This window comes from Orcinus orca, chromosome 19 (genome assembly GCF_937001465.1).
Source record: "Orcinus orca chromosome 19, mOrcOrc1.1, whole genome shotgun sequence".
NCBI classification, from domain to species: Eukaryota; Metazoa; Chordata; class Mammalia; order Artiodactyla; family Delphinidae; genus Orcinus; species Orcinus orca.
In genome coordinates this window covers 28,263,453-28,290,061 of record NC_064577.1, presented here as the reverse complement: position 1 = coordinate 28,290,061, position 26,609 = coordinate 28,263,453, and the positions used below count along the sequence as shown (strand labels likewise).

The 26,609-nt window shown below is 54.9% G+C and overlaps 2 protein-coding genes and 2 non-coding genes across 6 annotated transcripts; 1 reads left to right on the top strand and 3 right to left on the bottom strand.

Moving 5' to 3' along the window:
- Positions 1 to 95: 95 nt before the first annotated feature.
- TRNAR-CCU (transfer RNA arginine (anticodon CCU)) lies at positions 96 to 168 on the top strand. Its single transcript has one exon. It is a non-coding gene; the product is annotated as a tRNA-Arg (tRNA).
- Positions 169 to 626: 458 nt separating this feature from the next.
- TRNAR-CCU (transfer RNA arginine (anticodon CCU)) lies at positions 627 to 699 on the bottom strand. The gene has a single exon. It is a non-coding gene; the product is annotated as a tRNA-Arg (tRNA).
- Positions 700 to 4,012: 3,313 nt separating this feature from the next.
- On the bottom strand, positions 4,013 to 12,017 carry MRPL58 (mitochondrial ribosomal protein L58). 2 transcript variants are annotated; one of them, XM_004275456.3, is made up of 6 exons: positions 11,347 to 11,995; positions 8,333 to 8,369; positions 5,605 to 5,664; positions 4,891 to 4,973; positions 4,615 to 4,784; positions 4,013 to 4,342 (listed from the first exon to the last, which is right to left on the bottom strand). In XM_004275456.3, exons 1-6 carry the CDS (start codon positions 11,530 to 11,532, stop codon positions 4,258 to 4,260), a joined length of 621 nt encoding a protein of 206 aa, XP_004275504.1. In that variant the 5' UTR covers positions 11,533 to 11,995; the 3' UTR covers positions 4,013 to 4,257. The 2 variants fall into 2 exon arrangements, with proteins under 2 accessions (XP_004275504.1, XP_049557616.1); XM_049701659.1 differs by lacking the exon at positions 5,605 to 5,664 and having other exon boundaries at positions 11,347 to 12,017.
- Positions 12,018 to 14,311: 2,294 nt separating this feature from the next.
- On the bottom strand, positions 14,312 to 25,736 carry CDR2L (cerebellar degeneration related protein 2 like). 2 transcript variants are annotated; one of them, XM_049701658.1, is made up of 6 exons: positions 25,231 to 25,736; positions 24,607 to 24,731; positions 19,061 to 19,173; positions 18,604 to 18,752; positions 17,838 to 18,002; positions 14,312 to 16,885 (listed from the first exon to the last, which is right to left on the bottom strand). In XM_049701658.1, exons 2-6 carry the CDS (start codon positions 24,614 to 24,616, stop codon positions 15,994 to 15,996), a joined length of 1,329 nt encoding a protein of 442 aa, XP_049557615.1. In that variant the 5' UTR covers positions 24,617 to 24,731; positions 25,231 to 25,736; the 3' UTR covers positions 14,312 to 15,993. The 2 variants fall into 2 exon arrangements, with proteins under 2 accessions (XP_049557615.1, XP_004275503.1); XM_004275455.3 differs by lacking the exon at positions 24,607 to 24,731.
- Between the last annotated feature and the right edge of the window lie 873 nt (positions 25,737 to 26,609).

Here is a 26,609-nt window from a genome sequence, read left to right as displayed (position 1 = left end):
CCACTGTGCGGCGGGCGTCATGGCAGGCCCGAGTGAGGCCTGTGCGCGTGCGGCTGCACGTTACTATGGACCACGTGGTATACCCTTGTTATCGAGCCCCAGTGGCCTAATGGATAAGGCACTGGCCTCCTAAGCCAGGGATTGTGGGTTCGAGTCCCACCTGGGGTGGCGTCAGGGTTGGAGAGTTTCACCCCAAAGTATCTTTTGTGCTCGCATTGCGCGGGCCTCCGAGGCTGTAGCCTAGGGATCTAGGGACCCAGGGGCTCCCCACCCGCCTGGTCTCTGCTCGCCTTCTGCCGTGCAGCGAACCAGGGCCTCATTTGCAGCCAAGTAGTTGGCGTGTCCCAGCCTCGGGCTCAGTGTCCCGCACTCCCCCTTCGTGTCCTGGTGACGTTACACCCTTACTCTGGCCCTTTACCCTCGGCCTGTGAGCTGTCCCAAAGTTGGTGGCTTCCAGGGGCGCAGGGGTGTAGTCACTGGCTTTGAGATCTCTCCTTGGGGAACCGGTTGTTCGGTCTTCCACCCGCGGGCCCGAACGCAGTGTGTTTGGAGTCTTCCATGCGGTGGAACCACAGCGCAGGAATTCCAGAGTCCTTTACGAACGGAAGGAGCCAAAAAGGTGCCCTTACCCCAGGTGGGACTCGAACCCACAATCCCTGGCTTAGGAGGCCAGTGCCTTATCCATTAGGCCACTGGGGCCTGTGCTTCATCCTCTCTGGCATCTCTCCCCCTAGTAGGCGGTCCGACCCCGGGCCTTGCAAAGCACGACTTAACGGGGGGCCGAGGCCGCGAGAGGGTAGGCTCTCAGGTGCTCACAGTCAACCGTTAGGAAGAAACCACGGTGGGAAGTGAACTCACCACCTTCTGCCACCCGCACCCGGAAGCACAGTGGGGCCTGGGAGGCCGGCGCTGAGGCTGCCGGACACCTGGACCATGGATGGCGGGTGAAGGCTGCCGTTTGTAGGCATTTCCAAATTTTACCACCGTGGCCATTTTGTCCACCTCTACAGAACTGACAGAAAATCCAAGAATTTTAGGAAAAGGTAGTGTAGGAAGGGAAGGAGAACAAACTAGTATCAATCACAAATACTGAAACACAAAGTCAAAATCCCCCATCATGAAACGATGTACAACGGGGAGGAACAAATCCTTCCAGTCTTAATAGTAGAAATATATACGTACGCAAATATATAATATACAGGAAAGAAATGGATCACCCAACTAGATACTTCACTCTAATATTCTGTTCCTTTAAACTGTTATACAAAAGGTAATACAAATACAGAAAAAGCACACTTTAAAATGTTACACACGTTTAAAATCCATTACTAAAAGTCACGCGGATCTGAAAGATATAACAGGAGAAGCTTTAGCCAAGAGCAGTGTTCACTTCCTGTGGTGCCTGCGTTGAGACCTTTGCCTTCCAGGGGCTTGGAGACATTCTTTTTTTTCTCTCACCCACGTATAGAGTCTGCACAAACCCTTAATACCAGCAAGAAAGAGGAATGTACTCCACCTGGCTCCAGTCTCCAGCCTTGAGAATGTCCTCCTTTCAGTTACTAATTGGTCTGTTTGCTGAGGTGTAACATCCATGCAGTAAGGTGTACAGATCTTAAGGTCATGGCTGGATGAGATACAGAACAGTTCCAGCGCCGCTGAAGGCTCTCTTATATCCCCTCCCCATCAGTCACCACTGCCTCCGAGTAAATATTTCCCTCTCGTTACCATAAAGCAGTAGTTTTGCCTGGTTTTGAACTTCATACAAATGGAATCATATTCTTTTATAGTCTGGCCTCTATCACTCATCATTGTGTGAGTTCACCCATGTTCATTCTTTTGCCCTCAACCTTTTTTTTTTTCTTTAAATGACAGGTCCTGCCCTTGTTCTCCACTCTCTGTCCCCTGGCTTTTGTTTCTCTTTACCTCCTTCCCCTCCTCCGTATCTCGAGTGCTTTCCCAGGTCCCTTCACATGCCACCAATGTCTTCTGAGGGCCTCACAGGTCCAGCACTAGGCTCGAGTTTAACCAGAGAGATGCCCTCTCTGGTTTCCCGCCACCATCATCTTGCCCTGCCTTGCCTCATCTTCAACTGCTCCTCCATTCCCAAGACTCTACTTGTCCCCTGTCCTGCATCTCCAGCTTTGACCTCACTCCCCAGCTCCAGCTCCATTCCCTCTCCTGGCTATCTCCACCTAAGCATTCCTCCTCAGGCCCCACAAAGTCAGCTCCTCGAAGGCAAAACCATACCCATCATCCAATCATCCTCCCAAGCCTGCTCCCTCAGTGACTTTCCTGGCTGAAAGCTCAGCACCCTGTCACACACCAGCTCGCACTCCACCCAAGCCAATTTTCTGTCCCCATAACCCTTTTGCACCTGCTATTTTCTCTCCATGCCAGTAGTCACTGCCCTAGTTCCAGGATGGGTCCTTAACTGCTCACATGGGTCTGTCCATCAACCTGTGTCCACTTCCCCGCAGTCTTTTCTCATTCAGTCACAGTCAGATTAATCTTCCCCTGACAGCCTCTGTAGGGGTGGAGTCTAAATGTCTTAGCTGTCACATTTAAGGCCTTTCTAGGCCTGGCTCCCACTCAAGTTGGCAGGTGTGTCTTCCACAGCTCCTCACCCCCTGGCTTCCAGCCAAACTGGAAATGTTTAATCATGGCTAAACTGTTAATTATGGCTAACATTCGCTGGGTGTAGGCTCAGTGCCACTAACCACTACCACCCTACGAGGTGGGCACTAACAACATCATCCCTAGTTTATAGATGGTGAAGCTAAGGTTCAGAGAGGCCGAGTAGTTTGCCCAAGGCTGCACAGCTGGGGGTGGTGGAAATCAGCAGCTGATCCAGCGCAGCTGGCTTCACAGCCCATTCTCTCAATACTATGGTTTACTGTCCTGGCCACAGGCAGGGCCCTTGGCCATCACTGGAGCCTCCAGGTGACAAGCTCTTACCTTGCTCCCTTGGCCAGCCCCTCCCCTTCTTCCATCCCATCTCAAGCACATCAAGTACATCTTCACTGACCATCCAGCTGGAACTAGTTCCTTCCCAAAATCTATTTAGACCTTTCTTGTGTTATTTACCACGTTTTAGGTCATGTTACCCAGACGAAGCCATTTTTCTTCTCAGCTTTTATCATCCTCTGATCAAATGGAAGTTCTCTGGAAGAAAGGACTTTTGTTTTGTTCATTGCTGATTCCCCAGGACCTGGCCCATTGCCCGGTATTCAGTAAGTATTTGTTGAATTAATGAACCAAAGAATGCTGCACTTCCTTGTATATGAGCCTCAGCTCCCTACTGGGCTCTGAGTCCCTTGAGGACAGGGACCCTATCTTCCACATCTTTTGTATTTCATAAGAGTCATTTATTGGGACTTGCCTGGTGGCACGGTGGTTAAGACTCTGCCTGCTAATGCAGGGGACACAGGTTCAAGCCCTGGTCCAGGAAGATCCCACATGCCATGGAGCAACTAACCCCGTGTGCCACAACTACTGAGCCTGTGCCCTAGAGCCCGCGCTCCGCAATAACAGAAGCCACCGCAGTGAGAAGACCACACACTGAAACGAAGACCCAACACAGCCAAAAATAAATAAAATTAAAAAAAAGAAAAAAAATCTAAATTCCTCAATTTGAACCCGAGACCCTGCACCTTGAACTTCTATCTCCCTCTCCAGACTCACCTCTCACAACGACCTGGACAAATTCCCCATTCAGATGGATTCCTCATCGTCTCCTCCACCCCAGCCTTTTCTCTGGTCTCCTTTATTCACACTGTTCCCTTCAACTGGCATGTCCTCCCGGCTCTCGACTGATTAATATTCTAGCCCTGTCTCCAGGCCCAGTTCCGATGCCCACGCACCTGTCTCAGCCCTTCTGCCCCGTGTTCCCAAAGGGCTCATCCCTCTGTGCTCCCCCGGGGCTGTACAATCAGCCAATAATTATTAGGCAGATTTAAACTGAGAGAAAAAGGAGGAATTCTGTTCTGAAGCATTCTGAGAAGCGGAAGCCCACTGAGTTTAGAACTTTATTGCAACTAATATATTAAATGGATAATAGAGGTTTGACAACATGGTAATTGCCTGTAAAGACCTCTGCAACCACTGCCTACAACCCTCATTCCAGATGAACATTCCTGAGATGGTTCCAATGTTACAGACAAGCACTGACAACAAACAACACTGATGGTGTTAAAGCTCCCTCGGTGGCAGCTGCCTGGAGGCCCTAAAGAGGGTCTTTGCCAGCTCGAGGGGATGATTTCAGTCCACATCTACCCTCCTGCTGGTCTTTATGGCAGAATTTATTCTCTTTTTTCTCAGCCTTTCCCGATTCATGTTTTCTATCCTGAAAACAAAGAAAAACACAATTATGCCCAGATGCCCAATCAGTGGTTATCGAAGTGGTGAGAGGAGCTGGCAGCTGAGCGGGAAGCAGAGCAGCCGAAGCAGCAGGCGCCGGCCCAGAAGCCTCCACTCCGGGTCCGAGTCTCTCCCATTCCCGGAGCTTGTCCACCTGCCTGCTGGCAGGTCGTGGGCTTCACCGTGCCTCCTTTCTTCCCTGTGTAGCCCCTTGTCCACACGAATTGGTTTGCAGAAGCTCAGGGAAGTTTCTGGTACCTGATTTTCTGAAGTGCAGCATCTTCTCTGGATGGCTCCTTGGCTGGCTGGCTGGCCTCAGTAATCATGTCTCGAATTTTCTGTAGGCAATCTGCCAGATTTCGGAACTGATAGCGGCTGCATTCAGAGGTAAGGATCAACTCTCCTGCCCTGTTGATCTTATTTTTGTGCTGCGGAGAACAAAGGCAAAACCAGAGTTCTACAGAGTAAAGGCCTAAAAGTGACTGAGGGTTAAAGAGAAAGGAAGGGGCCCGTGGTCACGGGGCCCGTGGTTACCGTGACCGCCATCTTCTGCCGTACAGGCTCTGCAATCCACTCGGCGCTGGCCAGGTGGAACCTGACTTCAGCCTTGGAATTTACTGTAAATAAAGGGAGGGGGCGCGGGTCACTGAGACGCTCGGGCAGGCTCAGCGCCGGGTGGCTGGTGACCACCGGATTCTGAACCACAGGGAGGTGAGACACCCACCCGGGGCTGTTTCTACCCTGTGTGAACTCGGGGATACAAACTGGGCTATGGAATGAGCCTGCAAAGATAGTGAGGCACATCCAGACACAAATAAACTTCCAGGAACAAAACGCCTAGTGCTTTCTTCCTCTTACAATGTACTGGGTTCTGAAAAGAACGTGGGGGGTGCGGAGGAGCAGTCTTACAATGTACTGGGCTCTGAAAAGACTGTGTGTGGGGGGCGCAGGAGCAGGGAGCGGGTCCAGGAGAACGAAGGAAACCTGCTCTTGGAGCCGGCTGCCAGCTCACACTGTGACTTCCCTTTGCTTAGACTCCCAAGCCAGTCCTAGTCCTAGCAACCCACAACTGAGAGTCTGAGAATCAGACCACATTCAGAAGAATAAAGAGGGTTATTATATAAATGGGCGGTATTTAAGCTTCTGGAAAAAAAATCTCTTTACTGCCACATGAATGTAAACACAGAAGTCCTCAAGTCCGTCTCTCAGAAAAGCTTTAAAGTGAAAGAAAACAAGGCACCGTTGTACCTTTGTTAACATTCTGGCCCCCAGGACCACTACTCCGACAATAAGATATTGTCAAGCGATCTGAAAAACAGAACACACACCAACAAAATATTATCACAGGGCAAAACATGCAAACTGCTAATTTACCATCAACATCAGTATCCCTATTCGTCTCTCTTTCAATGACGTAACATTCAGATCAGTAAAGTCAGAGATTAGTTACAGATGTCAAAACTAAAATCAAGGGTCTCCCAAGGCCACAGAGAGAGCAGAGGAGGTGAAATTACAACCCAGGTTGTCTGCTTCTGGTCTAGTATGTTCCACTAGATCTGACTGCCCTTGTTTTTTGCTGTTAGTTTGTTTTAAGGCAAGGACTCTTGGGCTTCCCTAGTGGCTCAGTGGTTAAGAATCCGCCTGCCAATGCAAGGGACACGGATTCGAGCCCTGGTCCGGGAAGAAACCACATGCCGTGGAGCAACTAAGCCCGTGCACCACAACTGCTGAGCCTGTGTGCCACAACTACTGAAGCCCGTGCACCTACAGCCCGTGCTCCGCAACAGGAGAAGCCACCACATCACTGCGCACCGCAACAAAGAGTAGCCCGCTCGCTGCGGCTAGAGAAAGTCTGCGCGCAGCAACAAAAACCCAAAGCAGCCACACACACACAAAAAGCCTTATTAAAAAAAAACAGGGCTTCCCTGGTGGCGCAGTGGTTGAGAGTCCGCCTGCCGATGCAGGGGACGCGGGTTCGTGCCCCGGTCGGGGAAGATCCCACATGCCGCGGAGCGGCTGGGCCCATGAGCCATGGCCGCTAAGCCTGCGCTCCGCAACGACGGGAGAGGCCACAACAGTGAGAGGCCCGCGTGCCGCAAAAAATAAATAATAATAATAAATAAAGCAAGGACTCTTTCAAAAGCTCAAGCTAAGGGACAAACTGAGTTTAATGTTCTATTCTGAAATGCAGTGGATGTGGACTCCCCAGAGGGGAGGTGGCTCTCATTCCTCGTGAGTTGCGCGTGCACCCCAGGGCCTCGGTCGCGGTCAGTGGATGAAAACACCTGCTGGGTGAATGAGCGCTCCATTTGGAGCTGGGAGCCCCGTCTTCTAACACCAGCTCATCACTGACTGACTTTGTGACCTCCACAAACTCCCACCGCTTCTCTGGGTCTTGGTTGGTCTGTTTTGGATCTGTAAAATGAGGTTTCTTCCTTCTATTTTTGTAATTCATGAAAAGCAGCCTTGTAGTATCTGAAGGGAGCCGGGAAGGTAGAGCAGCGGAAAAGTTCCAGAAGACTGGGTGGCGAGCTGCAGGGGCTTTGGGGGGCGAGGAGTGCGGCCCCGTGGTGGTGGAGGGCCGGCCTCAGCGGGCAGCGGTGACCTCGCCAGATGGCTTCTGAGAGGCCCTTTGACAAATCAAATGAACTCATTTTTCTGAACAGGTGAGGAATACGTGTGGTTCCGCGGGGGGAGAGGCGGGCGGTTCTACCCCGGGGCGGGTGGCCTTGTCTGCATCCGTACAGGCCAGCCAGGCACGGGGAGCCCTGGGCCCCTCTCAGAGAACACGAGCAGAGGCAGCTGAGGAGCGGCCACTGGGCCATCTGCCTGCCCGTCCCCCCGAGGCTGTCAGGAGACAGCCTCCCTTCTCTCTGGGTCTCGGCCTCCTCCTGCCTCAGGGCACAGCTGCGGGCCTCAAACTGCTGAGCAGCGCAGGACGCCGGCTCCTCTGCTGTAGACCGTGGTCGCCTGGCCTCCCTGTTTCAGGGTCACCCTGAGCAGCGCAGGATGCCGGCTCCTCTGCTGTAGCCCGTGGTCACCTGGCCTCCCTGTTTCAGGGTCACCCTGAGCAGCGCAGGACGCCGGCTCCTCTGCTGTAGACCGTGGTCGCCTGGCCTCCCTGTTTCAGGGTCACCCTGAGCAGGGCGCCGGCTCCTCTGCTGTAGACCGTGGTTGCCTGGCCTCCCTGTTTCAGGGTTACCCTGAGCAGCGCAGGACGCCGGCTCCTCTGCTGTAGACCGTGGTCGTCTGGCCTCCCTGTTTCAGGGTCACCCTGAGCAGCACAGGACGCCGGCTCCTCTGCTGTAGACCGTGGTCGCCTGGCCTCCCTGTTTCAGGGTCGCCCTGAGCACGGGCCACCGGGCGCCGGCGCCTCTGGCTGCTCTCCTCTCGCTGTCTGCGCGCCAGAAACTCTCTGAACCTCAGGAGGGTTTTGCTTGTTTGTTTACAGGCCACGCCTTAGGCTTGATGGGCACAAAATTATGAAGTTATGCAAATGGTTTACAGGGAGAAGTCCCCACTCCTGCTCCCCAGCCACCAAGTTCCCGGTTTGTCCTTTCCCCTCCCCTCCCCACGGCAGTCCCTGTGTCCAGGGTCCTTCACATCCTCGCAGATCTACGTGTACATCCAGAAGTGTGTCTTTCAGATATATGTAAGTGAAACACAAATGGTAGCTCACTATACAGATGCTTCCGTACCTTACTTTTTTCAAATAACAATCAATTCATCTATCGTAAAGACTGTTCCACGTCACAAGACCATCAGGAGCTCTCTGTTCGTGCTGGGCACTGCACAGCACTCCGGAGTGGCTGCCTCATCACTTTTTTTTTTCCTTTCTATTCTCAACAATGCTGAAAGGACTCTGCTTTTGTAACCCCAGACAGTTTCTTTACTTTCATTGGTTTGGAGAGACCTGGAAGGAATGTGTGAGGGGTAGAGGAAATGACCGATTTTTTTATCAGCCCAAACTACTCACCTATAGGAATGTCGTAGTTGGCTTGCTCTGCATCATCCTGTAATGTAACATATACGGTGTCAAATAAATATTACCTACTGGGCGACTCCTAACTGTTCCAGGGCAACAAAGCAGAAATGATGTAAAGCCACGACATGAATGTAATACAACTATTTTCAGGTCTCCAGCAAAATTGTATCAGGATGACAGAAACATCTTCCCCAGACTCCAGAGGTACTGCCTCAGAAACACTCCTCCAGGGAAACGGAACTGACTTCTCCAGCCTTCCCTGCCGCTGCCCCCTGACTCCACTTAGCTAGTGTCGGGAACTACCAGCGCCCAGGGGAGGGAAGGTGCCACAGTACATGTACATCAGGCAGACTCCAAAAGGAACACCCTCTGCCAACCTGGAGCAACAAACCATGGGTCCCCTGTTCCTCCCCAGACCCCGGGAAGCTCGCATGTGAGGCTGTCTGCCTTCAACAGTGACTAGCACATCTGCCTTGAGGGCTTGTGTCAAGCTGACCTACTCACCCCAGGACCTCTCACCTTCACGTCTCCCCCGAGTTGTTCTTCCGAAGCCTCAAATCCTCGCATCCACAGGCCCAGTGCAAACACTACCCAGTCTGAGGCTCTTCTGTGCCCCCAAGCTCAAAGTGTCTTCATCTGTCCCCGCTCTGGCTGCGTTCATCACCCACCACCCCGTTTTTGCGGGGGGAGGGGGGCCCCGGGCCCCACGCCTACCCCACCGCTGCACCGCATGTGGGATCTTAGTTCCCCCACCAGGGATCAAACCCGCGTGCCCTGCACTGGAAGCTTGGAGTCTTAACCATTGGACCGCCAGGGAAGTCGCTTCATCCCTTTTCATCTTAGAATTATCTGGGGGTGAAATCTCATCCTACTCCACCTCTGCATCGTGGAGACCCTGGGCTGCGTCCTCCTTGAAGCTCGCTCTTCCCTCCTTCTGAGCCGGCCTCTCCAGTTTCCTCTCACCTCCCCGTGACTTTCTCACTCTCCTTTGCTTGCTCTTTGCAACCTTTAAAAACTCTGAAATGTCCTGAAATCCTTCCTCTTCTCTCTTTCCCTAGAACATTCCATCCATCTCCTTTGAAAATACCACCTTTGGGAATTCCCTGGCGGTCCAGTGGTTAGGACTCAGTGCTTTCACTGCTGGGGCCCCTGATTCGATTCCTGGTGCGGGAACTAAAATTCCACAAGCTGGGCGCCACCAAATTAAAACAAAAAAAACAACTTTGTTGATGACTCCCAACCTTTTGGCTCAAACTCAAACCTCTTTCTTGAGGTAAAACCAACTGCTATTCGAGGTCTCCTCTCTCGAGTCTAACAGATGCCTCAAACCTCCTCACAGAGGACCTCCCTTCCTAACAACCTGAAGTAGCTCTCTGGCTATCACATCAAAACACTCTGGTCTATCCATTACTTCTCGCTCTCTGGTATGTTTTCCCCATTTGTTTACTGTCTGCTCCTTCCGCTAGAACATAAACTCCATGAAGTGGGAACTCTGTTTTATCGTGGTGGTATCTGCAACGCTTGAAACAGTGTCTGACACAGTAGGTGCACGAGAAACTTTTTGTTGAATGTATGAACAAACGAATGCTATTACCGTTCTGTCGTCTCCATTAATGGCAACACAATCCTTCCATTACTCAAGGCCCTAGACCTCAATTCCTCTTTTAATCTCACTTCTCAGGGAAAATCCATTAGCAAATCCGGTAGGCTTTCCCTTCAAAATTTATCTAGAACCTGACCAATTCTCATGACTCCTATTGCTTCCACCCCGCTTATCATCTCTTGCCTATAATATTGCAATCTCCTCACTGGTCTTCCTGTTCTTGCCATTCTGCAACCTCTTCTCTAGAACAGTGATTTTTGTAAAACTAAGTTGGATCATTCCGCTCTTCTGCCTCCATCACATTCAGGGCAAAACTAAAGCCCTGTAAGCCCTATACAAAGGCCTCCCCACAGCCTTCTCCCCTTCAGCTTCATATCTGAGCCCCCTGCTCAGCCACACTGGCCTGCTTGCTGTTCCTTGAACCAGCGGAACATGCTACTGCCTTGAGGGGGGCGGCACCTGCTGTTCCCTCCGCAGGGATGCTTCTCTCCCTGCTCTTCTCACGGCTCCCTGCTGCCTTGTTTCTCCCGAGTCTTTACTCAAGCATCACCTTCTCAGAGGCCTCCTCGGACCAGCCTACTTACAATTGTAACCCCACCCCCTACCTTAGCACTCCTTCTCCCTTCCGGACTTTATTTTCTCCGAAGTGCTTATCACATACTCTATGTTACTGATTTTCTTCATTGCCTGTCTCCCTCCATTAAGCAGATAAGCTCCACTAGCATTAGGATTTTTGTGTTTTGTTCACTACTCTGTCCCCATGCCTAGCATCGTGTATACACCATGCTTTCAACTGAAGTTTGTTAAGTGAGTGAATGAATGAATAAATGAATGAACGCTCTCTTCCAATCCTGTAGGTGGAAACTCCATAGAACTGGGTGGGTCCAAACTCTCCCGCTCCGGGCCCTGATACAGCGCCTGCACACAGCGGACTGTCAATAAAGGTATCCTGAGGCAACGAACCAGAAGCTCTGTTTCGTCAGGCGTGCTGGGGTTACTAGAGGCTAAGGACCACGTCACTTGCTAAAAGGCTCCAAAAGGGAGCTACTTGGCAGCTTCCTGCCTTAATTGTCCTCTGTGGACGGCACTTTTCCCTTGGGACGAGAATTTGGGCCTGAGGGACGGGGAATGAATGCGGAAAAGCTGGTGGTCTTGTAAGAAGCATAGCCACCATGCTCTCCCGGCGCCGGCACACCTCGAGGCACACGGGAGGCCGCCAACCGCCCAGCCGCCCCCGTCCCCCGGTTGCTCGGGCAACCAGCCTCCTCCCGCGGCGACCGCCATGTTTGAGCGCGTCCGTCTCTTGGATTAGCAGCACGCCCGGCCAATGGGGCCCCGGCTGCCCGACGTCACCCAGCAAGAGTCCAGGAAACGCCCCTTCCGTCCGGCCCTCCCGGCTCACCGGAACCCTCCAGGCGGTGTCCGAGCCCCGCGATTTGGGGTAGAGCTTGTCCAGACTGTAGATGCTCTGGAATTCGGTACCCTCTACCTGTTTGTTCAGAGTCCGGTGGGGGCAGCGCGCGGGCCGCGGGAGCAGCCAGGATTCGGCTCGGTTCAGGCCCCAGCGCAGCCACCGTACGGCCGCCATGTTCGGGTCTCGGGGCCGCTTCCGGTGGGCGTTTTCTTCCGCGGTCCGTGGGCTCGCTCTTCCCTCGAGACTTTGGTTCCGCTAGACCTTTAGCGCCTGCCATGGGGAGGAAGCGAGCAGAGCTCCTGGCGTTGCTCTCGCGGGGAGCTTATTAGAGGCTTCTGGTCGGCCGCCTTCAGGAGGCCTGGTTGGTGCTTTGAGGGCATCTGCTGCGATGGGGAAGACGTTGGCCAGACAGCGAGCTCTCAAGGGAGCCTCCTGGTGAAAAGAACCCCCGGATGCCGTGTCCCCCAGAAACACCACTTTTCTTCCTTTCGGTCTGTGCCTTCCTGGACCTATGTTCCCCCAAATCTCACAGCATCAACGAAGCATGCCCAGGTTCATCTCCATCCCCTTTACTCTTTGCCACTTTTTTTTTCACATCGCTCAATCTTATTTTTGTGTCTGTTGCCTGTCTCCCAGCCGGAATGTAATCACCTGCAGGAGGGCACTGGCTCATTGCTGGATCCCCAGTACCCAGAAGCTGGCACGTCATGGGTACTCAATAAATATTGTTAAAAGGGATCCTTTGGGAAGGTGTTTTGAAAGTTGAGTTCCGCCAGAGCTGAGTTTTAGTAACTTCAGGCTCATTCGCAAGGCAGCCTAAAAGCAAATCCCTGCTGAGCACCTGTGTGAAGGCTCTGCGGGACAAATACCAGGATGGAGGAGAGGCGGGCAGGTAGAGAAAGAAATACTTTAGACAGTGGACACCCGCCCCAGCCGCCTGCTTTGTGGAGCTTGATGGCAGTCTCTCCAAGCCAGGAGATGAGAGGAGGATGGGGAAGTAGGTAGAGATTCAGACAGCCACAGACAGCCTAAGCAGAGCCCTTTTTACCGGACTGTTAAAAAATGAACTTGAAAACTGCGAAGTTCTAACTCTGAGAAAGGTTTAAAATAGAGCAAGCAGTGTTTGGAAACAGGTAAATGTTAGCTAAGTTGCTTTGTCGAGAGGCAGTGTGGTAAACGAAAACAGCTCAATAAATGTTAGTGATTATTAGTAATACTAGTGGTTATTTCTTAATGGCGGGTTCTATTTTTAGGAAAAGCACAATTACCTAGAAAAACATGTCCTTGGGAATGCGGCTGTTTGAAATAGGAGATGTCATCAAGTCAGGGCTTTACCATCTTAGCCTCATGGATAAAGGCAAATTCTTTAGGAGGGAAAACAATACTTCCCAAGCACTGGCTTTGCAAACCCAGACTAGGAAGGGAATGGCAATTGACATGCGCTTTGGGGGCTCTAGGCTTTAAAGGGAGTCTCCTGGGACCCTCCCTGTCTGACTTAATCCCATGACCTCAGAGGGAACAGAGGCGTCTCCATGGTGACTGGAAAAAGCTGCTCAGGGGAGCAAAGCCAGGGACTTGCCCAGGTTGACGGCTCAGGGATTACGAATAAAACCACCATCCCATGGCATCACTGCTCTGAGGCTGGGCTCCAGCTCTGTGCCTGACCCAGAGTGATAGGAAAAGGAAGCTGTAGGTTTCCATGGCCCCAAATAAACAGCTTGCTCAGGCCATCTGGTGGCCTGGATTCTGGGAGAGGAGGGGGTAGAGGAGAGAATGGAACAAGCTACCCTGTGGTGGATAGAGGAGCAGCTGGCAAGCTCCTTTCACCTGCTGCTGCCAAGAACCATCCAGCACAGAGGCCCTTCTGGGAGAAACAGTCCTGAGAGGTGCCACCTGTTCCCTTAAAAAGGGGGCACTGAAGGCTGAGGCCAACCTTCTTCCCTTCTCTGGTTCTCCATAGGTTGAATGGGTGCTTCAGGAAGGGGACACACATAGGGGCGAGAAGAGGGGAAGAAAAGATAAAGGATCATCAAGCCATTTCTGGTAGCTGAGGAGCTTGCAGTCACCAGGCCTTCTCTATAGCTGTGAGTTGGGGTACCACCCCCATGTAGAGGGGGTCCACAGGATTTTCCTTTCTTCTTTTCTGGAGTGCCCTAGGTCAGACTAGCTCTTAAAACTCAATATTACGTGGAGGTACGGAACATGCAGTATCACACAATGGGATTGATCAGGTCTGGGTTCGACTATTTCTATGTGATTTTTTTTTTTTCGGTATGCGGGCCTCTCACTGCTGTGGCCTCTCCCATTGCGGTGCACAGGCTCCGGACGCGCAGGCTCAGCGGTCATGGCTCACGGGCCCAGCCGCTCCGCGGCATGTGGGATCTTCCCAGACCGGGGCACGAGCCCGCGTCCCCTGCATCGGCAGGCGGACTCTCAACCACTGCGCCACCAGGGAAGCCCCTCTATGTGATTTTGAATTACTAACTTAACCTCTAAGCCTCAGGATCCCCATCAGTAAAACAGAGATTTTACCGCTGCCTCATGAGGTTGCTGAAGGCCAGGGTGATTTAAAAGGCAAAGGAAGGCTTCCCTGTTGGCACAGTGGTTAGGAATCCGCCTGCCGATGCAGGGGACACGGGTTCGAGCCCTGGTCCTGGAAGATCCCACCTGCCACAGAGCAACAAAGCTGGTGAACCACAAAGCAGGTGTGGGTTGGGAGGAGGGATTTCAAAATCAGTACAGCAAGGAGGGTCCACCCCACGGGGTACCCTGCAAGGCCACGTGACCAGCCTAGCTGGTACTCAACAAATATGGAAACTTCCAAGAGCCTGCTACTTAGAGCTGTTTGGCTGCCAATCACGGGGGTGGTGAAGCTCAGGCTGTGCCCCTCCCCCCATAGATAGCTGTGTGATGGGAGGCGGGTGTATGAGGTGCACAGAGACAGGACCATGGCTCCATTTCTGGCTTTAGATTACTGGTGCGTTTTTTATTAAAGAAGAGAATAAAGCATTTGTAAATATATTTCTCTCATGTATACTTCGAAGACGACGCTGGTCAGCAGCTACAGAACCGGGGAGCAAACAGGCAGAAGCCCTTCCCCCACCCGTCCCATCCCACCCCACCCCCTCCACCCTAGGTGCCAGAGACACACGGATGGCTGGGAGCTGCCCAGCTCCAACGGACCAAAGGTTCCAAGATGTGTGAATGGAAGGACCAGCTGACAACTCTCATCACAGTGCCGCCTGGAAAGCAGGGTGGCGCCTCCAGGGGGGTTGGGCAGGCTTGTTAAGAAAACCCCTTTACCCCTTAGAAACAAGTAAGGCATGAAGGTTCCCCACTGGGCTCCCAGCACAGAGGCCGGGGCTACTGACTTCCACTGCGTTGTATGGCTCCTCTGATTTCTAGGGTCTCAGGAAGAAGGAACTGGGAGGCCTGAAGAATTTCTCAGGGCAAACGGGGGACCTGGGCATCTCTTAGCTGAAGCTGGACCTTCTGAAGCCTTAACAAAAGACTAAACCCCTGACCCAGCTGGGTCCTCAAAAGCAGGCATTGTATGGGAAGGAGGAGACATGTTCCCCATCTGGTCCCATTTCAATACTGCCCAGTGTGGGGTGAGACTCTTGGGCAGGCCCCAGTAAAGGGGGGCAGGGGAGGACGCTGGGACCATGGGCTGGTGGCACACATCCAGGACATTCTGGGGGTGGCAGGCACGACCTGCGGTGGGGTGGGCCTGGGGGGAGCAGGGGAGTGAATGAGACGCATCATGGTCCCTGAGATGGGGACAGGCAGAGGCCAAGCTCGGTGAGTCAGAGGAGGCATGCAGAGATAGGGGGCTCCCACTGCCCAGACCCCTGGAAGGCTTGATACCCAGAAGGCATTTCCAGGGCTGGAACCCGGGGAGGCTGGCTCTGAGTTGATTGGCTACAGATCTGCAGTGGGCTGAGGATCTCCAGGGAGAAGCCCGCCCTCACCAGGGCTGGAGTCAGGCCACTCAGGCCTGGCTCAGGCTTTCTGCTCTGCATGGCAGGGGCTGTCTCTGACCTGGTCAGGACCCTCGAGGTTGGACAGCTGGTGCTAAGGGAATAACAGTGTGTCACAGCTGGAGAAGCAGTGGATGGTCCAGGAGACCCCTGGAACCTGCAACAGCTGGCTCTGGGGTCCCCCTTCAAGTGTTTTCAGTTGTGGCGAGGGGTCAGGGAGACCCTGCCTTGCAAAAAAAACTCTCAAAAAAATAAAAATAATGGAACTTTGAAAAAAGAAAGCCAACTGGTCCAGAATGGCTTTCAGAAGCCTGGCTACAAATCTGAGAGCAAGGCCCAGGGTCAGGGAGTCGGGTCTGGGAGAGTGGGGAGTGGGGGCTGGGAGAGCAGGCAGTGGGGACATTTGGCTTGCAGACTCTCGGCTGTGCCTTTGGGCTGGCGCGGGGTGGTGGAGGGTCCTGGGAGGCAAGAGGTGTTGACCGCCTCCCCCGTCAGCAGGGAACGGGTGTCCCCCGCATGCTCCCTGGGTCAGAGAGCAGCCTCCCTCTGGGGTGTATTGCTGCTAAAGGGCTCCCTCTCTCACCAGAGGCTGCACAGCCCAGGTGAGAGGGACCCCACGGCCTGATCCTGGCGGAGGCCACTGGCCGGGGAACCTTCACTTGCCGCTGTGCGTCTTGACTTTGGTGGCGTTGATGTCGGCCTTGGTCTTCTGGATCCTGGAGAAGATCTCCTTGAAGAGCGCCTTGTACTCGGGCTGGCTCTGCTCCAGCCGCTTGTCCACGGCCTCCACGTGCTGGCTCAGGCTCTTCTCGCCCACCTTGGCTTCCCCCTGGCCCTCCTCGCTGCCCCGCAGGTCCTTCCACGAGCTGTCCCGGGAGATGGGCCGCGAGGTCTGCACGCCTGCGTGCCGCACCCCCGCCCCGTGCTGCCGGCACTTGCTCAGCAGCTCCTCGTACTTCTCCAGCAGCGCGTGGTACTGCTCATCCACCTCGCGCAGGATGGACATGCCCCGCTTGCGCACGCTGTTGGCGTGCAGCGTGAGGTTGCCCACGTGCCGGCCGGCCGGGTCTTTGGCCACGATGGCGTTGAGTGCCGTGTCGCTGCAGCTCTTGCGCACGGTGTGGCCCGGGGACGCGGCCGGAGAGGAGACCCCGTCCTGGGTGCCCGAGTCGTCCCCGCTGCCCGGCTGGGGGTCGTCGGCTTCAGGCGCCTGGGTGAGGGGCGCCAGCAGGGCCTCGGCCAGGTGGTCCTCCCGGCCCAGCAGGTAGGTCTTCGCCTGCTTCATCTGCTGCAGCTCCAGCAGCTCGGCCTCCAGCTCCTGCACGCGGAGGCGGCAGCCCTCCATCTCGCACAGCCGCCGCTCCAGCTCTGAGTACTCCTGCAGCACCACCGCATACTCGTGCTCAGCCCGCTGCTGGCGCTGCCGCTCCTGGCTCACCTGGGAGCGCAGCACTCCCACCAAGGTCTGCAGCCGCTCGTTCTCCTGCTCCAGCGGCCGCGGGCCCAGCTCCAGGGAGGAACTGTGCAGGCGGAAGGCATCCTCGCACCTGGGAGGGGGCAGGAGCAGGTGGGCAGAGGGCGGTGGGCACGGCCAAGGCCCCGGGAGCCCAGCCGCATCTCTCTCCCCGACGGGGTTGGATAGGCTGCCCCACCTAGAGTCGCTCTCGGCCTTTCTACCCCGTTCTCTGCCCTGGGAGGTTGCCCTTAGCTTCCGCCAGGTTTCCTGGCTCTCTCTTGGGTTCAGCCAATGGGAGGCACTGGCAGGAGGGCCAGGGGGATGGGGGCAGAGGGAGGTCACAGGGAATGTCTTCCCCTGGGCTCCTTCCCTGGTTACTGCAGGCCAGACAGCGCTCTCCCTGCCTTCTAGGTTCCAGTAACCTCCCTTCTCCTGGTCCCTTCAGGCCTCAGGATGGTAACAGCTCCTTGCTACTGCAACCCCAGGGTGCTGCAGTGTCCCCCTAGTTTCCCCGCACCTTGCCCACACCTCTTTATTAAGCACTGCTCAGTTACTCTGGGCGGAGGCTATCTGTCTCTTGCCAGGACCTTTATTGAAACACCCACTAAATACACCGTGTGTACAGTATTCTTACATTAGGGAGTCATCCTACTCAAAAGACTTAATGAGAACTGAAAGGTAGAGTTGTTAACCCCTCCTGGGTGAGAATTCTGGCTTACTAAACAAACAGGTGACCTTGGATAAGACACATGATCTCGGAGTTTCAATTTCCTCCTCTGAGTAGTGGGGACGATAAATCACACCTTAAGGTACTGCCGTGAGAATTAAATCACTTAGCAGAGCGGTGGGCACACGGCCAGTGCTCACAGGAGCCAGCTGCTGACTGTCGTAGCAACGGGAGCAGCCCCTCCAATAGCCTGGACAATGCGGCAGCTCTCCTTCCCACCTGCTGCGGGGCGCCTCCCCGCCCTTCCCTGCCGTGGTTGGCAGCCCCGGGCACTCGGAGACACGGTCCAGGGTCCACCTCACCTACCCTCACCTACCGGGGGCTGGCGCACAGCTCCTTGAGGCAGGGGAAGGTGTGGATGGTACGCCGGCGCTCTCGCTTCTCCCGCCGCACTCGCAGTTGCTCCAGGTCCCGCAGCTGCTCCACCTGGGCCTGCAGCTCCTCCACCTGGGTCTGCAGGCGCTCGATGGTCTCTGTCAGCCTGGGGATGGGGTGGGGGACACACACATGGGAGGGACTTTAAGGGGACGGGGCCAACCCTCCTCACTGCAGCCCTAGGGGGACTTGGGGGTGGGGGACAAACAGGTGACCTTGAGCCATGCTGCCCGGTGTTGAGGTCAGACAGGGAACTCCTTGTACGTACGCCCAAGGACCCACTCTTTTCCCCCACCTCCCAGGCCAAGCTGACCATTTCTCCTCCGTGTCTCCTCGGTTCCTTGTACACCCATCTAATCACTTATCACCCTATAAAATAAAATATTTTGCAATAAAATATTTACGTGTCTGCCTTGCCTCCCAGAGGGCGGGACAGCGTCTTTGCATCCCCATCACTGTATTCCCCAGTGCCTAAAACAAAGCCTGGTGTGTAGCTCGTGCTTAAAGAAGGTTTGTGTCCTGAATGTTAAGGCAGCCCAAATCGACAAGGACAAACTCACTACCATCCCAGGTTCCCAGACCGGGGCTTCTGAAAGAAGGAGACTGAGTCACACCCACTGGTCAATACGCACACATGTACACCCAGCCCTGGGCCTCTCCTTGGCCATCCCCAGCCCCCGGCTCCCAGCCCTCCACCCGGCCCTCACCCATGGATCTTCTGCTGGGCAGCCTTACTCTCCAGCACCAGCTTCTGGTTGGTCAGCTCCAGGTCTCGGGCCGCCAGGTCCAGCTGTTCGTACACTTTGGCGTGCTGATCATTTACGTGCCGCAGCGTGTCCAGCTGTTTGGTCAGGTACTGGGGGTGGGGGTGGGTGAGTAACCTTTCAGAACTGGGCTGGGGAAAATGTCTCCGCCTGGGCCCTCCTCCCACTTCTAGGCACAGGTTTGCTTTGGGGTATTCGTCTGCAGCAGAGGGAGGTGTCAAGATGGTGGTGCAATAGGGCTGCCCGGGACAGTTGTGCAGGTTGTGAACTGCACAAGGCTGTTGGGCCAAGCCTGGGCCTGCTAAGAGGGCACCTTTTCCTAAGCTGCACAAAGGTACACACGGGCCAAGGGGTCCTTGATGGGTGGCGGAGCCTGTGCAGGGCCCGTGTGGCCCCTCACCTCAATCTCCTGCACTTGCTCCTCGTTGGTGGAGTACATCTGCTGCAGAGACTGCTCCAGCTCCTTGTTCCTCTCCAGCAGCGTCTTCCCCAGCTCCGCAGCTAAGTGCAAGTCTTGGGGGGGAGGGGGCGGGGGGGGGGGGGATATGAGCAGCTGAGAATGAAGTTGGAGGACCCCTGCCATTCCTGTTCTGAGCACTCATTCTGGGCTGGGCCTCTGGGGACCCTGAGAGAACCAGGACCCAGGGGCCACCCCTGGGGAGACTCCAGGCCTGGAAGGGGATGTAAGCCACAAGCTAAGCCTGTGCATTGGCTGTCACTTCTGCCTGGAATGTCCTCTCCCCAGACACTCCCAGGGCTCACCCCTCTCTGCCTTTAATGTCACCTTCTCCAGGAGGCCTTCCTCAGACATTGACCTCACTGACCTCAAAACTGCACCCTCCCCCACACCCCACTCCCTCCCTGCTTCATTTTTCTCCTGAGCTCATATCACCACCTATTTACCAAACAATTTGGACCCTTATCTTGTTCGTCTCCCTCGACTAAATCGTAAGCTTACAGGGCAGGGATCCTGCCTGTTTCGGTCACTGATATTCCTAGGACCTAGAACAATACCTGGCATAGAGCAGGTGAATAAGAAATCTTTTCTGAAAGAATGAGTGAGTGGAATGTGATAAGAGCATCAGCAGACATAGGGGCAAAGTGCCCCGGGATGATAGGTAAAGGAGAGTTCACGAAGGGGACAGTGGGAATCTCAGGCAATGAGCAGCCTTGGAGTTGGGTTTGGAAGGGCGGCTGGAGCTTACCGAGAGGGGGAGGGGCAGAAGGGCTTGCTGGGTGTTAGAACTGGACACGGCTTCAGGGCTCTTTGGCCCAGGACTTCCCGGGTGGCACAGTGGTTAATCCGCCTGCCAATGCAGGGGACACAGGTTTGATCCCTTGACTGGGAAGATCCCACATGCCCCGGAGCAACTAAGTCCACGTGCCACAACTACTGAGCCTGCGCTCTAGAGTCGGCGAGCCACAACTACCGAGCCCACATGCCACAACTACTGAAGCCTGCGCACCTAGAGCCTGTGTTCCGCAGCAAGAGAAGCCAACGCAATGAGAAGCCCGCGCACCGCAACAAAGAGTAGCCCCCGCTTGCAACTGGAGAAAGCTTGCGTGCAGCAATGAAGACCCAACGCAGCCAATAAATAAATATATATTAAAAAAAAAACAGAGAGAGAGAAAACAGGAAAGTAAAAAATGGTGCAATAAAAATAAATATTAAAAAAAAAGCTCTGGCCCAACCTCCTTATTCTATGGATGACAGGTTGAAGAGGAAAGAATGAAACCCGAGGTTTCATTACCTGGGTTATAGCCACAGTGGAAGCAGAATTTACATCTCCTCACCCCAGTTGGGTACCATTTGGTCCTAGTGACACACCCCCCTCTCCAAAACCTTCTCCTTTCCCTGGGCAGCAAAACCAACCTCTTCCCCCAGTAGCCCCGATTCTTGTACCCTGTGGGACCGGAACCTCCTCTCCCCAATCCCAGCCAAAGGTAAATGAACACCTATCAGAGAGGTCGGGAGGGAATCTGGCCTGTCTTTAGGGGGCTGTATCGTGGGGAAGGGGAGGGGTTAGAAGGGAATGGCAGGTGCTGGCATCCCTAAAAATTCTCTCAGTGGGTCTGAAGTTGGTCGAGGGTACCTAGACATTTGGGGTGGATATTTCCCCATACATAGGCCTAACTCCTTTTAGAAGCAAAGGGTAATATATAAAATAGATAACTAATAAGGACCTACTGTATAGCACAGGGAACTCTATGCAATACTCTGTAATGACCTATATGGGAAAAGAATCTAAAAAAGAGTAGATATATGCACATGTATAACTGATTCACTTTGTTGTAGAGCAGAAACTAACACAACATTGTCAATCAACTATACGCCAATAAAAATTTTAAAAAGAAAAAAAATTTTAATATGTTTGTAAATATATTATTATTTATATTTAAATATATAAATATATGTCTAAGGGAAGCCTAGGATCAGATTGTGGTCTCAAAGAGGAGGTCAGATCAACTTATGTCGTGTGCTTGGTGGAAATTCAGCAAGACCACCCCTAGTTCGTGACGAGGGAGGCACGCCAGCTTCCTGCTCCCTGTAATGGGATGGCGGACATTTGGCTCATCCACAAACGCTATCCAGTAATTCATGTATACGTGAAAAAGAACAGACGGTCACGCTAACTTTTTTTTTACCCTTGGGAACTGTCAGGTCGTCTGTGACGAGGCCGCTGCTAGGGATGCTGCCTCCTGCACTGGCGTGGGAGGACAGGCTCTGTGGGTGGCCTGCATGAAGGCCCTGAAACTTAACCTTGAGTCCAAGGTCAGAGGCAGAGTGAGGAAAGGCCAAGAACAACTGCACTTTATGCTCTTCCTTCCAGGTAAGCATCTGAGCTGTGTGTGTATTCCTACTGCCAGTGGGTTGGGCTGGGGCAGCTGTCATACTGCAAGTCATACTGTAAACCGGGGATATTGAAGGCAGCGAATGTGACCCGGGCCGCTTAGCGATTCCGAGATGCGAGATGCAGGAAGGGAACACAATAGAAGCGGCTTGGGGAGAATCCCAGAGACTGTCTCAGGGAAATGGGATCACAAATGCAAGCTAAGCTGGTCCGAGCTGCCAGGAGGGATCATGAGAGAAGTCTAGAAGCTGCAGGGCAGGGAGCTGAGTAGAGCCAAGTGCTGGGGAAAGGACACCAGCTAGATGAGGGCTGGGCACGGCTTTGGCTTCGGGGAGGGTGCAGCTCCCTCTGGACCAGAGGGGGAGGGAGTCTTGGGAGTGGGAGGACGGGAGAGCTGGCTAAGCCAGAAGTGGAATCTGGAGTAATGAACAGCCTGTCACAGCCAGATTAATGGTTACACTGGACCAGGCCAGGGAAGGTACTGAGTCTGAACTGGCATCTCCTCTGCCTGGACCCCAGCATTTTCTGGGGTCTCCTGCAGTGGGCTGCAGCAGTTTTGCCCTCTGAATGCCAGCAGAGGTGTCGCCCAGGAGCAATGCCCCAGAGCCCTAGAGAGAATGGCTGGGAGCCAGGGGATGTCTTTGAAGAGAAATCCTGAAATCCTACTGCCCCTCCTGGTTGGGGTCAGGGTGGAACCCCCTAGACTCCAGAGAAGAGAGGTAGGGAAAGGACAGAGGACAGACATAGGGAAGAAAAGACAAAGGGGGCAGAAGGAGGCCAGCTACCACCTGGCAGGGCTGCAGGGGTCCTGTTCACAACCTCCGGGGCACCAACGTCAGGAACCCTGGGTGCGCAGAATTGGGGTCCGGTCACCTCCCTCCCCTCGCCATGTCAGAGTTCTCCCCTGAGGCTGAGACTCAAGGTCAGGAGCCCAGGACCTCAATTCTGTGACTCAGCAGTCATCTCTCAGCCTGGAAAGAGGTACCCACAGGGCCGGCCACACCTCGTCCAAGGTGGGGGAGGGAGGCAGGCAGAGAGAGAGTGCCAGTGCTTAATAATTAATGGTTTTTTCTATTTTTACTGGTGCTCGTGACAGTGGGCAGAGGGAACACAGTGAGAAAGGAGGACCCTGTTTGTCCCAGATGCCTGCCTCCACTGGGACGGAGCAGCATCAAAGTCAACCAGGAGCTTGATGGCCAAGCATCTGAAAGTAAAGTTGGGGCCCGTCCTCAGGGGAGTTGGGGCTAGCTGAGAAAAACCATGTCTTGGGACACTCAGAGGGGGGCAGCTGGGCGGGAGAGAATTTGGGGAGCGGGTGTGGGGAAGGGGGAAGGAACAGGCACCCGATCCCCCACGTGTCTGGCCTTTGGTCCACGTTCACCCCACCATCCAGCCTTCCGTGCCAGTCCCCATGGGGTGCCGCAGCAGCTGTGCCTGGGACTTCCTCTGACTCCCACCCCGGCACTCCAGATAATTCCTACTTTGCAGTCATGCGTGGTCTTTTCGCATGGCTCTGTGCCTCGGTACAAGCACCCCCTCTACTTAGACTGCCGGCCTGCTTCCTCTGCCGGGGCGGGGCGGGAGGGCCCTCTTCACCCTACAGCTCGGAGGGGTGTGTAAGCCTTTACGCGTCTCACAGCAGAAGGCCCTCACTTCTGTTCTCACTGTCTGCAGGGGCTCACTGCTGCAGAACCCCTGTCGCTCCGTCACAGGTGCTACTCTGATCCCATTTCTGCCTCCTCTGCTGGACTGTGGAGACTGCGAGGGTGGAGATCACGTCCCAGGCTCAGCACAGCACCTGGCCTACGGCAAGCAGACGTTTGGCTTCTGGTGGAAAGCTCCAGTGTCTTCTGAGACTGTCTCATTTCTGATTTCCCTCCTCGTTCCTGGGCTCTGCCTGCTACTCAGGCTACGAGGCAAGGCTGACTGCTGCAGACCAGTAAGGCCAGAAAAGCAGGGGCCTGTGGGGCCCATTCCCGACCCCAGACCCAAAGCATGGCTGCCCGGCCCAGCTGGAATCTCGACATCTCTCTCCCTCTCCGGATGCAGCACATCTCCCACCCCTACTCCCTAGCTCCTTCCTCCCACATCTGGGCCGGGCGCAGTGCCAGAGACTCCTTTAGGGGTGCGGGAATGAAACGAGACAGCAACATCAGCATCTGCCTCCGAAGAGGCCATCTTCCCAGGCACTCAGCTTCCAATCTTTCCTTCTAGGCCCGCCTCTTCCATGAAGCCCTCTCACCGCATCCTGTCACTCCCACTCAGTTCCAAGCCCAACTCCACCTACTCAGGTGCACCCAGGAGGCCAGGGCTGGGACTACTCCCAGCTCCCAGGATAGTGTCTGACATTTAAGTGGAGCCTGATATGTGTTTGTGTAATGTGAGGTTTTGGGGGTAGCTGCCCAGGATGGGGAAGGGGGTTGTTGCAGCCAGGACGGGGCATTTCACTCCAGGCAGGGAGGCTGAGAGTAGCCTCTAGGACACAGAGGTGCGGTCCAGCCCAGCACCCCCACCCCACCCCCCGTCCTACACTGGTCCCGCAGCGGCTCTGATTAACCCACGGTCCTGAACACAAGGGCAGCGCCTCATCTACCAGCAAATGTGGCCACGTGGGGATGTGGGTCAGGGCCGGAAAACAAAGGCTCCAGGACCTGGCTAGATGCCTCACATGAGGGCAAAGGCAGGCGTCTGGGCCCCATGGATGGAGACCCAGAGCAGAGGGTGTCCGCACACACTGAACCAGACTGTGTCCACACCCACCAGGCTTGCTGGGTGACTGTGGTCACTTCTAGAACATGTTTCCTAGCGCCTCCAATTCTGACCATCCAAGAATGAGGCACTTTTCTTGGGAGGAGAGGTTGGGTTTGATCTCACTCCAGCAGGCCCTGGCCCCGACCCTCTTAGGCCTCCTCCTCCTTCCTGTCCTAACAGCCCCACCCCCTACTTGGAGTGACGTCACCTCGGCCACCTCATCAACCCCTTTCCAGTCGCCCTCTCTGCCCTCAGATGGGAGAGAGGGGAAAGTGACTCCCTGTTTACTCAGGCTCTGATCTGGGGCACTGCTCAGAATTCCCAAATCTGATCCCCTCCAAACCTTGAGCCATTTGGGAGAAGGCCAGCAGGGGAAGGACCAGGGGACTCCTCCCTCTGGAAGGCAGATTGGACTCCTAGTAGCCTCCGCTTCTCCATCGGCAAGGTGCCGGCACCCCCATCACCTCCCTGGGTAGAGGGGAAGGGAGTTGGGGAAACTTTCTAGGAGCTCAGGAATCCTGGCAGGGAAGTGTGCTGCTGGATTTGGAATGGGGATAACTTCCTCCCCCCTCGGCCCCCCAAAACCCCTCTCAGCAAAACAACCAAGGAGCCACCTCCTGACCTCCAAAGACTTCCAGCCAGTACTCTCAGACCCCCCCAACAATACCCGGGGCGCCTGGGCAGTTCCTGCCTCTAAGACGGGGTGGGCGAACTGGCTGAAGTATGCCCCTGTTGTTCGGGCAAAGAGGAAGACCGCTCCCCCCAGTTTTGCAGGTCTTCACGTGTTTGGTTCGGGTCTTCCCGGGCAGCGCCCCCTCTCTCCACGTCCCCATTCTCCAGACGCATCTCCTCTCTCAGTCCGGCACGCCGGGTGCAGCCCAGCCCTCCCCGGGGTGATACCGCCCAACAATGGAGAAGCGGACAGGGGTCGCGGGGCGCACCCCGCTTTCCTGCCCCCTTTGCTCACCCTGCTCCAGGTCCTGCTGGTCGTACCAGGGCTCCTCTTCCTCTGCGGTGAAGTCCTCCATCCTGGCGGCCCTCCGCATGGCCCCGCAGGCGGCGGGCTGCAATTGGGCGCTGCGGCGGCGCGGCTCAGAGCCGGGGCGCGGGGCCCGGGACAATGCGGCGGAGGCGGGCCGAGCCTCCCGCGTCGCGGACTCGGGCTGCAGTGCCCCCGCCCGCGCCGCGCCCCCTCGCCATCGGCCGTCGGCCTGGCGCCCACAGGGGGCTGGCTCGCTGCCGCGGTCTGGCCCGGCTGGGGTCCTGCAGAGCCCGGGGCACCGGGCGGCGGCTGCACAAAGGGTGGAGGGGCGGGGACGGCGGGCGGGACGGCGGCAAGGAGGGCCCAAGCCCGGCCAGCAGGTCTGGGGCGCTAGGAGCGAGCGGGTGCCGCGGCGGGCGCCCCCTGCCCGACTCCGGCCAGCGCTGCCCCCCGCCCGCCCGGCGACACCAGGAGCCGCCGCTGCATCTTGGCGGGGTCCGCCCCGCGCTTCCCGAGCCGCCCGCTCCGCGGGGTGGGGCCAACCGCCGATGGCCAATCAGGAGACGTATGCAAAACTGGAGGCGGGGCCGAGGGCGGTATCTCCGCAGCGTTGAGGTTCGGCTGCTGCTGAACCAACCCCACCTTCCCTTCACAGTCGACTCCAGTTTACATCTCAATGCCTAAAATCATTTTATTTTGTTTACCTATTGTTGTCTCTCTCTCCCCGTAGATCTCCTGAAAGCAAGGATCTTGTCGCTCTTGTTCACAGCTGGGTTCTTCAGTGCCTAGAGCAGGCTGACCTACTGCTACCTTCCACGGACACTCTTTGAATGAATGAAAATTAATCAAAAATTACCTTTAAGAAATTGTGTTTAAATGCCTGTGGCCTGAAACCTCACTCCAGGAGTGGTGAACTTTGACTGTTACCTCCATTCTGGGCCTTTCCCTTTGAGGTCCTGTTTCCCTCTCCCTGGGATTCATATCCTATACCCAACTATACCCATTAAACTATATAAGTGTCACTTATCCGAGCATTCTTTCCTTAAAGGAGTTTTCAGACTCAGGTATACATGTAACTCACTTTTATTAGGCCCCACCATGTGCTGGTACTGTTGAAGCACCCTGAGTATAACCGACTCTGAATCTATGTCGCAAATACATTAAACAAAGGACTTGTATCCAGAATATAGAAAGAACACCTGTGAATCCACAAGAAAAAGAAAAACAGCCCAGTAGAAAAGTGGGTAAAAGACTTGACCAACACTTCACAAATGACCAAAGTGACCCAATCAACATGTGACAAGTTGTTGAAATTCTTGAGAAGGAGCCACGGTTGTTTCTGTAACAAATTACCCCAAATTTAG

What these genes read in the sequence shown, in the direction of transcription:
- MRPL58 (XM_004275456.3), bottom strand. Translation starts at nt 11,532, where the DNA reads ATGGCGGCCGTACGGTGGCTGCGCTGGGGCCTGAACCGAGCCGAATCC. An exon ending in GGCAGAAGATGGCGGTCACG is followed by an intron (nt 4,785 to 4,890) that starts GTAACCACGGGC and finishes TGTTCTCCGCAG; the next exon opens with CACAAAAATAAGATCAACAG. An exon ending in GCTGCACTTCAGAAAATCAG is followed by an intron (nt 4,343 to 4,614) that starts GTACCAGAAACT and finishes CTTTGTTTTCAG; the next exon opens with GATAGAAAACATGAATCGGG.
- CDR2L (XM_004275455.3), bottom strand. Translation starts at nt 25,309, where the DNA reads ATGCGGAGGGCCGCCAGGATGGAGGACTTCACCGCAGAGGAAGAGGAG. An exon ending in CCAGCAGGACCTGGAGCAGG is followed by an intron (nt 19,174 to 25,230) that starts GTGAGCAAAGGG and finishes CTCCCCCCCAAG; the next exon opens with ACTTGCACTTAGCTGCGGAG. An exon ending in GAGCTGTGCGCCAGCCCCCG is followed by an intron (nt 16,886 to 17,837) that starts GTAGGTGAGGGT and finishes GCCCCCTCCCAG; the next exon opens with GTGCGAGGATGCCTTCCGCC.